The sequence below is a fragment of the Parastagonospora nodorum genome (assembly GCF_000146915.1).
Source record: "Parastagonospora nodorum SN15 chromosome Unknown scaffold_1, whole genome shotgun sequence".
Lineage (NCBI taxonomy): Eukaryota > Fungi > Ascomycota > Dothideomycetes > Pleosporales > Phaeosphaeriaceae > Parastagonospora > Parastagonospora nodorum.
Genome location: NW_001884549.1, coordinates 775,224 through 791,769, shown reverse-complemented (window position 1 = coordinate 791,769; position 16,546 = coordinate 775,224). Strand labels below are relative to the sequence as shown.

The 16,546-nt window shown below is 53.2% G+C and overlaps 9 protein-coding genes across 9 annotated transcripts; 4 read left to right on the top strand and 5 right to left on the bottom strand.

Annotated features, from left to right (window-relative positions):
* Positions 1-1,169: 1,169 nt before the first annotated feature.
* Positions 1,170-3,334, top strand: SNOG_00336 (hypothetical protein; the record flags this gene model as incomplete). The annotated part of the gene is made up of 3 exons (XM_001790974.1): positions 1,170-1,346; positions 1,646-2,950; positions 3,017-3,334. 3 exons carry the CDS (start codon positions 1,170-1,172, stop codon positions 3,332-3,334), a joined length of 1,800 nt encoding a protein of 599 aa, XP_001791026.1.
* Positions 3,335-3,692: 358 nt separating this feature from the next.
* Positions 3,693-5,602, bottom strand: SNOG_00335 (hypothetical protein; the record flags this gene model as incomplete). Its single annotated transcript, XM_001790973.1, has 3 exons — positions 3,693-3,755; positions 3,890-4,692; positions 4,738-5,602. The coding sequence occupies 3 exons, from the start codon at positions 5,600-5,602 to the stop codon at positions 3,693-3,695; spliced, it is 1,731 nt and encodes a 576-aa protein (XP_001791025.1).
* Positions 5,603-6,254: 652 nt separating this feature from the next.
* On the bottom strand, positions 6,255-7,002 carry SNOG_00334 (hypothetical protein; the record flags this gene model as incomplete). Its single annotated transcript, XM_001790972.1, has 2 exons — positions 6,255-6,820; positions 6,912-7,002. 2 exons carry the CDS (start codon positions 7,000-7,002, stop codon positions 6,255-6,257), a joined length of 657 nt encoding a protein of 218 aa, XP_001791024.1.
* Positions 7,003-8,130: 1,128 nt separating this feature from the next.
* SNOG_00333 (hypothetical protein) lies at positions 8,131-9,943 on the bottom strand (the record flags this gene model as incomplete). The annotated part of the gene is made up of 2 exons (XM_001790971.1): positions 8,131-8,467; positions 8,523-9,943. 2 exons carry the CDS (start codon positions 9,941-9,943, stop codon positions 8,131-8,133), a joined length of 1,758 nt encoding a protein of 585 aa, XP_001791023.1.
* Positions 9,944-10,387: 444 nt separating this feature from the next.
* SNOG_00332 (hypothetical protein) lies at positions 10,388-11,423 on the top strand (the record flags this gene model as incomplete). The annotated part of the gene is made up of 2 exons (XM_001790970.1): positions 10,388-10,436; positions 10,618-11,423. 2 exons carry the CDS (start codon positions 10,388-10,390, stop codon positions 11,421-11,423), a joined length of 855 nt encoding a protein of 284 aa, XP_001791022.1.
* On the bottom strand, positions 11,410-12,135 carry SNOG_00331 (hypothetical protein; the record flags this gene model as incomplete). The annotated part of the gene is made up of 3 exons (XM_001790969.1): positions 11,410-11,761; positions 11,817-11,881; positions 11,998-12,135. 3 exons carry the CDS (start codon positions 12,133-12,135, stop codon positions 11,410-11,412), a joined length of 555 nt encoding a protein of 184 aa, XP_001791021.1.
* Positions 12,136-12,292: 157 nt separating this feature from the next.
* Positions 12,293-13,405, top strand: SNOG_00330 (hypothetical protein; the record flags this gene model as incomplete). The annotated part of the gene is made up of 3 exons (XM_001790968.1): positions 12,293-13,100; positions 13,151-13,256; positions 13,306-13,405. 3 exons carry the CDS (start codon positions 12,293-12,295, stop codon positions 13,403-13,405), a joined length of 1,014 nt encoding a protein of 337 aa, XP_001791020.1.
* A 22-nt stretch (positions 13,406-13,427) lies between these two features.
* On the bottom strand, positions 13,428-15,108 carry SNOG_00329 (hypothetical protein; the record flags this gene model as incomplete). The annotated part of the gene is made up of 4 exons (XM_001790967.1): positions 13,428-13,614; positions 13,640-14,758; positions 14,803-14,977; positions 15,027-15,108. The coding sequence occupies 4 exons, from the start codon at positions 15,106-15,108 to the stop codon at positions 13,428-13,430; spliced, it is 1,563 nt and encodes a 520-aa protein (XP_001791019.1).
* Positions 15,109-15,316: 208 nt separating this feature from the next.
* On the top strand, positions 15,317-16,253 carry SNOG_00328 (hypothetical protein; the record flags this gene model as incomplete). Its single annotated transcript, XM_001790966.1, has 3 exons — positions 15,317-15,679; positions 15,757-15,974; positions 16,022-16,253. 3 exons carry the CDS (start codon positions 15,317-15,319, stop codon positions 16,251-16,253), a joined length of 813 nt encoding a protein of 270 aa, XP_001791018.1.
* Between the last annotated feature and the right edge of the window lie 293 nt (positions 16,254-16,546).

Below are 16,546 nucleotides of genomic sequence, written 5' to 3'. Positions count from 1 at the left end.
GCTTACATGTGCTTCTTCTGCTCTCGACTCGTGGCGTTGGCCTAGGTGGGTCTGATATCGGTGTACCGTCTCAGCCGCAAATTCGACCCTAATTTGCGCAACATGACATGCTACCCACGACACACAGACACACACTTGATCAGTATCCAGACAAACGTTATATGCCGGTGGGAAAAATTCTGATAGCTGACGTGAAGGCCGGCGGTGAGCATCGCCGACTGCCTCCGATGACCCACATTTGGATGTCACATCAGTGTACTTCTTCCTGAGGAACTCGTGTCAGTTGCCCAATGCTGGCAACTTAGCTAGCTGCCGCGAAAATACGCCATGGCGTGCGATAACGAGGACTCAACAAAGTTGTTTTGCTAAAGATGTGAAGACATTGGTTCGGCGGACATACTTTCGGTGAGAGCCGAGATTTTGGCTGAGCTACGCTACCACGTGGATGTCAGCAACAGCGGATGATATACTGAAGTACAGTGCGAGACAATCGTACTGTTTCTTATCTACATGTTATCAACTGCACAGCACGACGACGGAAAGCGACTAGTGTGCAACATTGGGCAGCTCATATCATAGGCTGAAGCTATACACATAGTCACGAGTCCTGCCGCCATATTCGAGGCCTAGTAATACTGTATGTAGCTTCGGGCTATTGGTCGACGGCATCCTACAGTAGTAAAGTTTGAAGCTGTCGCGTTCCTACTGTGTACTTTGGATTTCCTGCTCGGATTTGGCCCCCAAGTTCCACGACAGGCTTGCACAGATTTGGTCGCGCTACATGATACAGAACACCCAGCCATCGCAATTATGGTCACGATTTTGGGAGCGAAAGCCCACTCTGCGATGCACTCATTACACCACTCTAAATACTGAGTAGCCGATTCAATGTCGCTTCGACCTGACGATAGATCAAGGCGAGGGAGGTCCAAATCGCCTGGACGCGAGCGCTCCCGCTCCCGGTCTCATGTTCGAGAGCCATCTTATGGTGCGGCTGATGCAGGTACAGGCGGCGCCCAATATGACTTTAGGCAGCCAGGTGGTCAGCCATACGCGACGTGAGTAGAAGAACAGGGAGCTTTGCGCTTCGGGCGGGCGTGTCCCAGCATATTTTCACGCGCAGAAGAGTAACTGAGATGGCCGGCAGACAGTCCAACGAGCCCATCACCATGGGAAATTATAGCGACTTGCCTCCGGAGCAACGTCCCGGCTACTTCAGCAACGGACAGGGACCTGCCTATTCGTCGGCGCCGAGCGCATCACCCGGCGGTGTCGCGTATGCACCGCAAGGTAATGTCCAGTACAGCACGCAGCAGTCATGTGATATACGGCCGCAGCTCATGCTGGTCCGAATCGCGCGCCGCCGACGAGCGGAGGGGGAGTTCAGTATGCAACCTCGCCTGCCAATATCACGTATACCGCAAAACCCGTTGCGCCTGCGAACCAGCAGCCTCCCGTGAGACATAGCGCGCAGTCGTCAACCCCTTCGTACCCACCACCGCCTTCAAACATTCAATACACTGCGACACCGCAAGCACCTCAGCCACCGCCCAATTCTCAGCACCAGTACCCACCACCGCCGATTGGAGCGAATTCGCCGCACCCGCAAGACGACTACCGTGGACCTCCCCAACAAGGGCCCCAGGGGGGAAGACACGATGGGCGCAAAGTGGTTGAGATGGTGCCTGGTGGAGGGAAGCTCAATGCGCCGCCATCCCCAGGCATGCGCCCACACAGCCTGTCTGTGAGCGGTGGCCGGCCTGATGGGCTCAACCAGCGCATGGACAGGCTGTCGGTCAGTGGAAACCGGCCAGATCTCCAGACAATTGTGCCTGGAGGCATGCCCGGAGGCTTTCCAGGGGGTGGACTGCCACCGCCGAGTCCGCTGCTCGAGGCGTACCATGGCACGTATCAGTCCATCAGCCCAATGCCACAGGCAATCATGCTGGATGATGACCTCGACCATCTGCCTCCACTGGATGGCCTTGCGCCCCGAGACTCTCGTCACAAAGGCCGTCGTCGTGCGCACTCTTCCTCTGGGCGCTCACCCAGCCCCGACTTCCGCAGTAAACCCAAAGACAGGCTCGCCCTCGAAGCCTACGGCGGTGGACGGGACTCGTATGGCGGCAGGGATGAGCGTGAATCCTATGGCGGCAGGGATGGGCGTGAATCCTACGGCGGCAGGGATGGGCGTGATTCCTACGGTGGCAGAGGAGGACGCGATAGCAGCCGCGACCCGCCTCGCAAGAAAGAAGAGCGCCGCGCCCGCATCTACGACGCAACCGACGACGCCCTCGCCCTCGTCGACTCTATGGCCTCGCGCACCGTCGATCCCGAGCCCATCATCGAGATCCTCCCCGCCCTCTCGCACGACCAGATGCTCGAGCTGCGCGCCGAATACAAACGCCATTGCAAAGTACAAGGCCGCGGTATCAACATTGCCAAACATATCAAGCTCAAGACGAGTGGAAATTTCGGCAAGGCTGCATACGTCACTGCGCTAGGCAAATTCGAGGGAGAAGGATACTGGGCAAACTATTGGTACCAGAGCAACAGCGCAAAGCGCGAGCTCCTCATCGAAGCGCTCATGGGCCGCCAGAACTTCGAAATGCGCGAGATCAAAGACGCCTTCAAGGACAAACGCTACTCAGACTCCCTGGTCAAGTGCATGGACAAGGAGCTCAAGGCCGACAAGTTTAGAAAAGCAGTCCTCCTGGCGCTCGAGGCGAACAGACAGGAGGAATCCGACGTCTGGCCGCGCGAGTACCAGCATCGCGATGTCGAGACGCTGTATCGCGCCATCAAGGCGCGGGAGGGCGGCGAGACGGCGATGCTAGAAGTCGTGATTATGCGCAGCGATGCGCATCTAAGAGAAGTTCTGAGGACGTATGAGCGCACGTATCAATCCTCGTTTGCGCGGGACGCGCTTCGGAAGAGTAATAACCTCGTCGTAAGTCCCTTCCCTTCCCTTCCCTCCTCATCCTTCTCCCACGCCTCCGAGACTAATCCGCAACAGGGCGAAGTCATAGCGCACATCCTCAACGGCGTAATCAATCGCCCCGCGCGCGACGCCATGCTGCTGCACCACGCGCTCATGGACCTCATCGAGCCGCCGTCCAACTCTGCATCCGCCACAAGCAAGCATGAGCGCCAGCAGCGCTTTGAACTGCTGATTTCGCGGCTGGTTAGGCTGCATTGGGACCGCATGCATCTTGCACGGGTGAAGAGCGAGTATGAGGAGAAGTATGGGCGCGTCGTCGAAGAAGATGTGGAGGAGGCGACCAAGGGCGATTTCAGGGAGTTTTGCATTCAGCTCTGTCAGACGGGGCGGTGAGGTACAGATGGGAACGGGGCTTGGTGGCAGGATCCATGAGGGTCTGATATGGAGGAGAGATGGATTAGCATTTGAAATCTAATGCTACACTGGTTTGCGCCCTTGAGCTCACATCTCGCAAGCATGCCTCGTCGACGTGACTTTCAGGATTTGACAACAGTAATGTATCATTATTGTTCATTACACCAAGTCCCATGCTCTGGGCTAACCAGAGTCCGGTTGACTATACGGACTCATTCTTCCATTCACAGCGTCCTAACTAGGCCCCCATCCAAAATCACCCTCAGGATCCGCATCCCCACCATGCCCCATCCCCGACAACAAATCCGCCGGCGTCGGTAGATTATGCACAGCCCCCCTAGCACTCGCAGCAGGTACATGCGGAAACACAATCGTCGGCAGATTCGGCGTGCGCAGAAGGCTGTCCGACGAAGCATTCTTGCTAGACGACTGCCACGGATTCGGCGCAGCAAGGGTATCAGATGGGTAGGACAGCCGTGAATTCGACGATGGCTGATTTCCTAGGAAGTTGGGGTTCAGGGACGGCCCGCCCACCCCCATCAATGGGAGTTTGAGCGTGGCCATGGGGTCTATGTGGCCGTCATTCGGATATGTAATGTGCATCGACATGTCGAGTGCATGGTTCGTAGCGTATGAGCCGGTCGCGGTGGTTGTTGCGTTTGCCATTAGGAAGTTGTTAGCGTCCGCCCATTGTAAGATATTTCGATTCAGTACGATGTTGCTGAAGTCGTCCTTGTCAGGTGGCATCCCGCTCGAGACATCTCCAAAGGAGAATGGGCCGGGATCCGTTTGGTACAAGTTGTAGGGTAATTGTTGTTTCGCGCTGGAGGTGGGTACCAGGTAGCGTTCTGTAACATCACTGACAGTGACTTCCGGAACACTGTCTTCGACATGGCTTCTCTTCCTAGACTCTGGAATAGACTCTTTTGGTTCCTGTGAGGGCACAGCGTCTGATGGCTTGCTCGAATCTTCCTTCTCATCTCGCCTGGTCTTGGCTTTGCTCTTGGTTTTATACCCTGCCTGAGCGTATATTTGTGGGAACCGGATGCGAAACCGATCGCGCAAATCCGTGGAATGACGAGCTCCAAATCCTAATTCCCTGTCGTCGCGCATCGAATGCCAAGCAGCGCCGTACTTTTCGAAACCCTTGCGCAGATTCTCATCATCTCGTGATGTGAAGCCACGACGTGGACGCCGTGTACTCTTAGCAAAAGGCGTGTTGATACCCAAATGCACTAATGTTGGATGCGTCACTCGTAACTCGTCTTCAGCGGCTTTGGTGCTCACGTCGTTCGGGGTTGCAGACTCGTTGCTTGGTCTCTCTACGCCAGATTTCCCTGTGCTGACTTCTGATTGATCAGTTGCTTTTGGCGTAATCGTACTTTCTCCTATCTCCTCATCCTGTCGCTTGTGTCCTCTTCGCTTTGAGCCTTCGGGTGTACAGCATACGCGAAACCGGTCCTTCAGATCAACAGCAGTCCGTTCATGGAATGTGTAATCTGGGCACTGTAAAATCCTCTTCCATTTGCCGATGCCAAATCTGCTGACACCCAACAGCAAGTCTCTAGTCTCATCATCAGACCACCTCTTCCTCTTTTTGCCCTTCTGTTTGTGAGGTGCTGTTTGTGATTCGCTTCCGTCCGCCGCTGGAGGAGAAGGCAAGTCTTCATCCTGGGTGGACACAGGCTTTGCTGGGGGTAGGTCATCTTGATCGTCCTTCTCGTGTTCACCATCGACGTCATTCGAATCGTTTGATTCCACCGTTCTAGACGACACACTGTCCTTACTTGCTTTACTCCGCGCTTCATGGGATGCACTAACGGAATTGATCCTGTTGCGAATGTCTTGCTCAAAGCCGCTGGCTCCATCCGTAATGGGCGGAAACAGTCTACCAGAAGGTGGAAGCGGAGGTGGCTGATGAAGACCCTGGAGCAAAGGCGGTATCCTAGCACGTTCTGTAGTCTTTGTGGGCAGCTGTGGAAGCTGCGGAAGCTTGAAGACTGGATTCTCGCCAGCTGTCCGGGATGGTTCCTCATATTGATGCTCTGCACGCCTCCACTCGCTTGTTCGCAGTCGATCCGGTGTGTCAAGCAGTAGGTCAGCTAGCTTACCACTGAAGGGTGCTGCTTGAGACACATGTGACGTGGACGAGGGATTTGTGGCATCTTGGATTGGATCCGTATCATTCAGTACCTGCGCAATAGGCGCACCAGATTTCGTGCTGTCCTGAGCAGCATGATGTCGCATTTGGGATCGTAAGTATGGTTCAGGCATTCAGTTGCGTCTCAATCACGCGGACCCTGCTAGGAATCGTGATACCTCCAGTTCCCTGTGATGTTCCCAGGTCAACTTGATTCGAGGTCATGAAGAATTCGAAGTCGATTACACATGCGGACATTTGTAGGGGGTTGGCAAAGATCAGTTGTTTTGATACATGAGTCCATGGGTAGACAAACTTAGGGTGGCGTGCCGATTTGGCCGAGGATTGTCCGAGATCGCTACAACGGCAGCCGCAATGATATGCGACAAGAACCCTGTCTCGTATCATGATTTGATTCACTCAGCTGTGCGAGGACCACCATCCGATCTCGGACATCAGTCTTTCACATGTCGGCCACACTTCGATCTTATCTGCAGTTGGATAACGGTAGGAACACGATTAAGATGAATGAGCTACAGACGAGGCTGAGATACCGCCAAACAGTATATACACATCCTTCAAACAGCATATACACATCCTTCAAACAGCATATACACATCCTTCAAACACTCGCAAATCTAATAGTCAAGAAGCCGGTCTTATCTAGCGCCCATCCTATGCCGTGAAAGTAGAGAAACAGCGCAGGCTAATCTAAACCAAGATCTATGAGGACCCTACATCTAATAAGTACAAGACTTACTATCTCGCCGGTATGGACTTACCGTTCGTCTTCGCAACATCAGACATCTTAGTGTCCGCATGCACCTTGCCCAAGTACTCCTTGTTGCCCTCTGGCGTAGCCTTGATGGTCTCATCACCAGGGTTCCAGTTTGCAGGGCACACCTCGCCGTATTTGTCTGTGAACTGGAAGGCGTCGATCAGACGGAGAGTCTCATCCACACTGCGGCCAACAGGGAGATCGTTGATGGTAATCTGCCTTACAATACCATTGGGGTCGATCAAGAACAGTCCTCTGAGCGCGATGCCCTCCTCCTCGATCAGCACTCCGTAGTCCTTGCTAATACTGTGGTTCTTGTCGGAGATCAAGGGAATGTCGATTTTGCCCAATCCACCGTCTTTCCGACTCGCCATGGTCCAGGCGAGTAGGCTGTACTCGGAATCTGTAGATGCGAAGACAACGCTAGCGTTGCGAGCAGTGAAGTCGGCGATGCGTTCGCTGAAGGCGATGATTTCGGTGGGGCAGACGAAGGTCCAGGCCATAGGGACGAAGCCGAGGACGAGCCATTGCTTCGTGGAGGTGTAGGCTGTTAGGGAGAGTTCTGAGATTAATTGTCAGTTGTGGTCTACATGATGGCTGCATTTGGGTCGCTGGAATGTGAAATAGTGGAAGCTTACCTTCGAATGTGCCATCAACAACTGCTGTAGTAGAAAAGTTCGGTGCAGGTTTCTGCACGCGCGCCTTGGGGGTGTATGCCGGAAAAGCCATGGTATATGCTTCGGAACGTTGCGATTACAACGCGACAAGAATCGGGAGTCCGGCAGTAGAAATGCTCTTGTAGTGGTCGAAGGCCCGAGTGAAGAAAGCAGGCTAGAAGTATAAACAGCTAGCAGTAGAAGCGGTGTACGGGTTTTGGAGTCGGTTGTTGTTGAAACACAAGAACAAGGCGACAATCGCAGGTGTATAAGAGTTATGGCAAGAAGTACGAGAAGTTATGTAGGCAGATTCAAGAAGTGGACATCAGCAGATATTTGCGACAGATGTCAAAACGCGCCGCCTTTTTGGGTTTAGCTCCAGGGCTCGGCGCAGTGTTCGGAGGAAAGATGCAGGGAGTTGGGTTGGCTTGTTCGAGAAAGAGCCGCAACATACTACAGCTATAAAAGTATCTTTGGCAGAAAAAACGTCAGGCCACGGGAAAGGGCAACGGGCCGTTGCAGGAATTCCGTCATCGGCATGTTCGGCATCGATAGTAGCGTTGTGGGCTCTACGTTCGAGGCCTGTCCTGCTGACAGAAACGTTGGTTGTGGTTTTGCAATGTCTGGCTCAGTGCTAACTAACCTTTCATGCCCCCGTGCACTTTGATACTTCACTAGGTAGTCTGCCAGTGTCTATCGTATTCGTCAATCTTCGAGGCGAAAGTAGAGATGTATCTTTAATTGCATTGCAAGGCTATGGCAACAAAGTCATTAAGTCGAGACGCCCCATACACCTCGGAGCAGCCCTGCATGTACCTGCCTGTCTTTGAGACGGTGGCGCACTTAGTCTTGTTCGGCGCCTCAGTAGCGCCGTCGTTGGCCGATCAGAGACGCCTTGTCACGAGGCAGCGCGCAACGGACGTGCGCCCCAACTTGAGCCTCAATCCGCTCTAAAGATGCTTCTATTCCGAGGGCGGTGTGGACTGACACCTGTATGCGGACCATTGCCCCGTCTGAGATTGTTGTTGGTAATGGCATTGGAGTTTGGCTCATTGAGTGGGACCTCAAGGTCGCAGATCACAAAGCAGAGGAATGATTACAGAGAAGGCAGGTCTGAGACCGGCAACTTGACGAACGCATCGAGTATGTAGTAAATGCACACGCTATGTAATTTACCCTAGTACATATCTCAAACACGTGTTTATGCTCCTCCAGCTATCCGCCATGCTCGCAATGGCAAGGATTGAATTTTCATCACCGCCGGCTTGATGTATAGAGTAAAGGTAACTACTCCAACGATAATGCATAGTACATTTACGATATAGTAGCCATCTGTAGTGACTTTGTAGACACCACCGCCATCTCGGCATCGGTGCTTGTCGGCTTCGCCAACGCAAGAAAATGCTTGAGTGATGGGCGCACCCTTGAGGGCGTCGGCCTTTGGTGGGTTCGTTGGTGGTAAGCAAGTCGCTGCGGTGAACATGTCGACGGCTTTGAGAACAAAGTAGCGAGGAAATGTTCCGCCAAGGTTCGATACACTATGGCATGTTAGTAAGGGGGGCTCTCTTGAGTTATTACGTTGGGTAAACTTACGTAGCAAGAAGCGTCATGTACGTTCCGCCGATGAGCGGATCTGAGATCTTTGCGTGGAAGGCACTGACTGCGACAAACATGACAGTATTCATGAAAGTTGATAGCACATGCTCAGCAATGACAAGCAACAAGAACGATCCGCCCGCGCCGTCAGTGGGGAAGACCGAGACAACGAATTGCGCAAATCCAGCGGCCGCCAAACGTCCCATGAACGACCAACACCAGATGTGCATTGGCGGATAGGACTGACACCACTTGCCGATATAGTAACCTAAAAAGACCTCCACAGGAAAGTCGATCAGGATGACAAGAGAAAGCTGCTCTTGCTTGAGACCCTTGTCTAGCAGCTTGAGGCTCGTCACCGCATCGTTGGCTTGAAAGCCGATCTTGGCGATCAAGTGGATGATGATGAAGGATTGGATGTTCTTGAGCTTAAGGATGCCCCACATGGTTTGGTAGACTTCCTTGATGCTGTCCGTAGTTTTGTCGCGGTCTTCGCGCTTCATGAAAGCCAAACCAGCAGTGACAATCAAGTATGCCCAGCCCCAGAATGTAAGATAGCTGTCCAATTCCATAAGCCCAGTCTCGGCAGGCGCATTGGCTGGGCGGAACCATCGGTTGGAAAAATCCTTGGAGTTGAAAGCGAGGAATACGGTATACGAGAGGAACTGGCCGGCTGTGAGACCAACGGTCTGCGCGGTTGAGGCGTATGCGAGGTTCTCCTTGGAAAGAAGAGTCAGGGCCCATCCGTCCACAGCAATGTCTTGGGTCGCGCACAGAAAGACCAGCGCGAACCACCACCATGTGAAATTCCATACGCCGCCCTCATTGTCGCTAGCATCCGTCATCATCTTGTTGATGTGCTTTCCCAGCCAGATCATGGAGAAACCGGAGATTGTCTGGATGGGCAAGATCCAACTCTTCCTGCGACCAATACTGGGTGACCACACCGCATCCACGATCGGACTCCATAACAGTTTCAGTGAATATGGGTAGGCTGCTAGCGAAAAGACGCCAATAGCCGAGTACGAAACCACATTCTTCAGTAAGAACGGGACGGAGCCGTGCGCCAATCCCATTGGTATGCCCTGGAGGAAGTAAAGCAGGACGAGCAGCAAGAAGTTGCGCTGATCCTTCTTGCTCAGCTCGAAGAAGCCCTTCGATGGACCCTCATCGTCCTTGTCTAGTGGTGGTATATCGTCATCGAGGGAGAAGTTCGAGTTGCCCATCAACGAGGCAGCCTGGCTTGAAGGGGACGTTCCATCAATTGAGTTGTGTTTCCGCCGGTGTTCCAGAAGGTTGGCGTTCATATTGGTGCTGGTTGCATTCGCATTTCCGTTGCCCTTGTCGCGGAGGGAGTCGGTCGAGCCCTGTCGTTGTACAGAGCCACGGTTCTTGGATTTGGACACTCGTTTGCTCATTTGTGGTGATGCTTTCGAGCACTGGTCTTCAATAACGAGGGGTAGTTCAGATGACGCTCGTCAGGTCAAAAGGAGGTTGCTGTGCTAGCGCGGAGTGGTACTGTTTGCGGGGGTCGATTGAGTGAGAGACGGAGCAGCGAGAAGGAGAGGCGCGGAACAATACAGGTACAAGAGAATGACAGCTAGTAGGGAAATAGACGTATTACGAAACGGCGGAGATACGTTTCTGCGGCGGCACCACTATGGAGCGCTGAAGGCCGCGGTCCCAAGTGGGTTGTTCTTGGTTGGAACCGTGTCCTTTCGATCAGCAGCGGCGACCCACAAGGCCCAAAACATCCTTGTTCGGCACGTGTCGACGCGACAGTTGTGGGGATCCACGCGCGACCTTCAATCGACATTGCGCTCCCCACCAACACAATCACACAAGACTTCGACCACCTCATCATGGCCACAACCGAAGATCTTGATGCAGAAATCAACGATTTGCACGCCCGTATAGCCACCCTCCAGGCGCACCGCTCGAATCTCGCGTCGGTCCTCCTATCACAACCCCACCTATCAGCGCGTCTCCAAACACCAAACCAAAAAGCGAAAGTCCCTCAAGTGCAGCACAGCGCGCGATTGAAACAGCAATCGAAACGTAACCCTCGAAAACATCTACCGCGCCTGCACAGGCGTGACTGCCTACAAAGTCAAAGACCCCGACCCCAGTGCGATCAACAACGGCAACATCCTCGGCGTCAGCATCGACGTCTCGATTGGCGGCAAATTTATCGAGACATATCACGTGCTTCTGAACTGGAGAGAGCGCATCGGCAACAGGCTGCTGAAGATACACAAGCACACTATCCCGCCATGTATACCTCTACAGCACTTGGCGAACAAGTGGCTACCGACGAGTTGGAAAGACGCTGAGATCGACCCGGAGCAGGACCTTGTGCGCTTTGGGAGACTACTGAGGAAAGAACTGGTCAGCTGGCACATGCGGGTCAAGGCTGTGGACGACTTGAAGCAGGAGGCGGGGATATCGAGCCTGAAGCCACGGGACGCAAACGATGGTGAGGTCGCGAACGCTGGGCAGACTCTGAACGCATTCGTTAGCGACGACGAAGCGAGCTCGGACGTGGAGGAAGATGGCATTGAGGAGGGACCTGTCCGCATCCTGGACATAGAGAATGATGCAGCGGTGCGGGAAATCACAATCACATGGTCGGATCGTAGGGTGGCGGTCATGACCGTCACCAAAGACGGACGCATCGAGAAGGCATCCTGCAGAGCCAGGGACGGCGGTCGGGACATATCAATGAGCACAAAGGCTATCGGGCCCATTGGAGGTCTCATCCGGCGACTGAACGCAACCCATGTCGGAGAGAGGCGTACAGCAACAGTGATGGCGGAGGGACGGAGTTTAGTGCTTATCATGATACCCGGGTTTATTTACAATTTCATTCGTAGTCGACGTGAAACTACAGCTTCTTGATCTGCTTTCTCACCCGTCCAATCTCAATCTCCTGATTCCGCAACTCTCTGGCCACGTCCATCAATTGTGGAACGGGCCCCTCAACTGCAGCAAAGAAGCTGGACTGTGCAGAGCGGAGAGCGGGCGGCACCAATATGCCAAACCAGCGCAATGGATCTACAATCTTTGCCGGTTTCTCACTCTCTTTGTCAGGATCGGTTGCAGTCGATGTGGATGCGGATTCCTTTTCAAGTTTTCCATTCTTTGATTCCTCGTCACTCTGGTTCTTAATTTCTGCTTCCTCTTTCTTCGCAGCAACGAGGAAGATCATTGAATTGTCAGCTTCTTCACGAATCGAACTATGAGACGTCAGCCTTCACTTCATTTCCAAAATGGCTTGAGAGGGAATCTCACACTTTGCGAATCGCCTGCATGCGCTCGTCGTAGTTGTCTTGTCCATAGTGGGTAGTTGATCGATTCTGGAAATTTGCCTGTGCTAAAGCTAGATAGCCCTACAATGGGATCAGGGCCTGTTCATGCTATTGATTCGATTGAAACTCACCGAAGATAGTTGTTTGGAAAGTAGTTCCCGCACCCTTTGATACTTGTCCAAGGTATGCAAGTACTTCTCCAACAGCTCGTCGAGGCGGTTGATGAGAACATTTTTATCCTGATCATGACTGCCCACTCTTGACTCTGGAATATCGACAAGGGGAGATTGTACCTCAGCCATTTCTTGATCAAGTCGTTTCGTGGTATGAGCCGTAGTCGAGCTGCTGCATAGACCCATACCGGTACCCACATTCGTCACTAGCCCCGGAAGTCCGCCATCAACTTTCGACATTCGACCATCCCAGCTTCTCAACACCCCACCACGACCCCCAGGCAAAATGTCGAAACCGAATCCTTTCCTGAACCTCTTCAGGCGATACTATACACAACAGACTCCGCATCTCGCGCGACCAGCCATCCGCCCACAATGCCTCCGCCAACGCTTCACCCAACGCCGACCCTCCCCATCCCCACGCCTCCAACCCACGCTCCTCCTCCTCCAGCGCCGTTCCGTAGGTGGCGGTCCCGGCCTGGACCCCAACTTCGTCTCGATCCTCGACCGGCCCGCGAAAATGGTTCGAAGCGGCAAGCAACACGGCCCAGGCCTAATAATCCTCGCCATAATCCCTCTCACAGCCTTCATCCTCGGGTGCTGGCAAGTGCAACGACTCGGCTGGAAGACCGAGCTGGTCGCGCGATTCGAAGACCGATTGACGTTCCCGCCGCTCGAGCTCCCGCTGCGCATCGACGAGAGTATGCTGGAAGCGTTTGATTATCGCAAGGTTTATGCGCGGGGCAGACTGAGGCATGATCAGGAGATGTTGATTGGGCCGCGGATATTGGATGGCGAGGAGGGATATACGGTTGTTACGCCGCTGGAGAGGACGGATGCGAGGGGGAATGTGCATAAGATATTGTGTTGCAGGGGGTGGATTAAGAAGGACACGGCACCGCAATGGTTTAGGAAGAATAGCGGGGGATTGCCAGAGGGAGAAGTCATGGTTGAGGGGTTGCTGAGGATTCCGCCAAAGGGAAATATGTTCACGCCGAAGAATGAGCCGGAGAAGGGGAAGTGGTTCTTCCCTAGTGTTGAAGAGATGGCACAGCATACTGGGAGTCAGAGGGTGTGGGTTGAGGAGACGATGAGTAAGTTTGATATTCGAATGTTTGAAAGGGGGTATCTAATAAAGCAATAGCGCCAGATTTGCTCACAAACTATGAGCGAGAACCCAAGGGTATACCGATTGGTAGAGCGCCGACGGTGAACCTAAGAAACAACCACACCCAGTACATCTTCACATGGTATGTACCCATACATTCCGTACTTTATACAGGTGCTGACATCGAGCAGGTACGCGCTAAGCTTCGCGACATCAATCATGTTCTGGATGGTCGTAAAGAAGCCGATGTCCGGTACGCAACGAAGAGTCCGACACAGCGTCGAATGGTGATCATCGAATCGTAGAGACGATCTCAGCCTTCATCTTCTTCTTGTATAGTATTCATCCTCTTCCGCTTCTGGCCGCGAAGCTTTTGTGGAGGTTCCATACGCAACTGCTGGAGCAGCTCTCGCGGCAGCATCTTCTGCGCCAGTGAGAATATCGTGTTATTACTTGTAGTCTTGCGGGTTCTGTAGAAGAGCATCAGCATGATTCGCGAGCTGTACGGACTAAAATGTAACATACCTTTTCATGAGCGCTATCACGTCGCTCTCTTCAATCATTTTGCGTCCACCATGCTGAGCATATGCTGCGAGATCAATGCCAATCTGCTCGAAGAAGTCGTCAGTCACTTTGACAAGAGCATTCAGTGATTCCTTGTTGAGCTGTCCTTTGCTTCCTTGCGACTTCATGAAGCCAAGTGCGAGCTTCTTCACTGAAGCAGCTGGGAAGGAGGGGTACTCTAAACCACGCTGCGAGATTCTGAGCTCCTTGGCTTTCCGAACGTTTGCTTGTTTTGCAGCGGCAGGGCGCTCAGGTGATTGCGTCTGGAGGCTTCGGTCCATGGCCGACTCTTCCTCACGGTATTGGGCAAGGTCGGCATCGTTAAGACCAGGTTCAGACTCCCAGCCTTGTATGCCTGGAGGTTCTGAGGTTACATCTCCGTTCAACGCTGCCGTGACTTCATCCTGCTCATCGCCTTCCGGTTGAAGCAGCTCCTCGTCATCGTTGGCAAATGTTGGTAGTGCGTCCTCAAGAGCATCCTCGAAATCTTGCTCCTCTGTAGGCTCCTCTCGTTGTGGCGCCCGTATGCGCTCTGGAATGTTGAATCTGAACGTTGGCTCGTCGTTATCATCCTCTGCATCCCCAAACACTCCAAGATCCACATCACTTGGGCGCCCATCCCGTCTTCCTGTAAGAGCACGGATCTGAGTCGTTGTATCATCCTCATCCAAGGCTTCATTTATGGTTTGATCGAGCAAGCCGTCGCGTCGATTGATGAATGTTCCATCAATCTCGAACTCTTCCTCCACCGCGCCCAGCTCACTCAGGTCCGCAAATCGCTCACTAATCCTGCCCGGATACATGAACCGTGGGTCTTCGCTGATGGCTCTTCTTCCAAACTCGAGGGACTGCACTGTTCCACCATCCACGTCGTCTGGCAGGTCTGGCAAAAAGGATTGCCGAGGCGGATGCTCATGATAGCTATCATCGTCGTACATGTCGTCGATTGCCATACTAAGGCGTGGAGCAGCAGGATCCGGGCCATCTTCAACATCGGGGAGATCGAGGGCTGAATGTCGTGTCCGGCGTCGGTCTGCTTGAGGCGAGGGTTCGACTGGCTTAGTATCCCGGGCGAGTGCTCTGCTTAGGTCGCGCAAGATGTCCCGTGGAGTTTCCCTCTGTACCCGCCCACTTCGTCTCCGATTGTTTCCTGGTGTTCTTGCGGCATTGGCTCGTTCTCGGAGGGCTCGAATCGCATGTGGGGTGGTCGGCGCCACTCGTCGCGATGGTAGTGGTCGAGTTGCTGGTCCTCCGCGTGGCGTCCTGCCTGTGCCTGGGGTGCGAAGAAGTGGTGTCTTTCTGCTTCCTGGGGTCGGCCCCGCGCTCGCCGCTCTTCTAAACGGCGTGCTGGGCTCTATGCGCGCATCGGGTGTCGCAATGGGCGCGCGGTCGGGCGACGGGCGCTGCTTCTTGCGCGCCGATTCGGACATGGTTGTTGCTGATCTGGTCGTGAAGTATTCGAGTTTAGTTTGTTGATGATGAACATTGGGGCACGCGTCGGTGGGACGCGCCTTCCCTGACCTTCGGCTGATCTAGCCTGGGACGCACTAGCGCCATCCTTATCGATAACCTTACCTGGAACTTTTTCTGTTGCGAATTCGCGAACACTGCGACAACACGTAAAGCACGAGTCACATCATGTCAGATTCAGATTCAGAAGGTGGTGTGCCCCTGATCGAGGCCGAGTTTGATATCACGGCATCATCGAAGAAGAGAAAGAGAGAGGCCGAGCCGGACGCGACCAAAGACAGCAAGAAGGCCGCCAAGAAGCTGAAACGCAAGGAAAAGAAGAAGCTGAAAGTGAAAGAGATTGACGAAGATGACTTGGATCAAGCTCTAGGCGTCAATCATGCGTTTGAGCACATGGACGGTCAACTGGTGGCGGATTATGTCAACGCCCGAACACGACTCTATGGAAAAGAGTTGAGCAGTGTAGAGCTTGAGGACAAATTCATACCTGGTACGCACAAATTCACCTCGAATACTAAAAAGTCTAACTGGGTGTAGCAAGAACTGTGCGCGACAGTACAAGTTGGACTGGTCCACGGGTCACAAGCAATATATCGGCATTCCTAAAGAAGCAATGCACTGCATTGGAACCAACACCCAAGAAGCCAGTCGGTGCGCCGCACACCATTATCGTCACCGCATCTGGAATCCGTGCTGCCGATATAGTCAGATCTCTTAAATCGGGATTGCCAAAAGAGCCCAAGAGTCTCAAGGACCCCAACATTGCTAAACTGTTTGCCAAACACATGAAGCTTGCCGAGCAAGTAGCTCACCTGAAGAAGACCAAGTATGTTGAGCCGTGCACGAAACAATTCATTTGCTAAAACTTTGCAGAATTGACTTCGCAGTCGGAACACCTGATCGGCTGGCGGCGCTATTGGAGGAGAAGGCCCTGTCAACAGCAAACCTGAAGCAGGTGGTCATCGACGTCTCATACATTGACCAGAAGAAGCGTGGCATTCTCGACATGAAAGAGCTCCACGAGTCTCTAATCAAGTTCCTACTTCGCAAGAACTTTCTTGGTGAAGGAAAGGAGCGTGGCGATGATCTTTTTCTTTTCTTTTGAGATACTGTCTCATCGAGCATGCATGGTCGGTCTCTAATAGTGAATGATACCCACAGCGTCTTGGCGCATCCGATAAAACGCCTAGAGACTATCTCTGCGCCTCTCAAAAGTAGTAGATCCTGAAGATGTTTGAGGGGTTAAGTCGTTTGGCTGTAATAAAAACAGGGTTGCGCATAGCTACAGGACGTTCTCTGAGCAACGTAAACTGTATGTTACGCTCGAAATCTCTGTCCATTTCAGGTCTTCAGATGCGGAAAGCTTTTGCATAAAGCAACATGCAGGCTCAATAAACT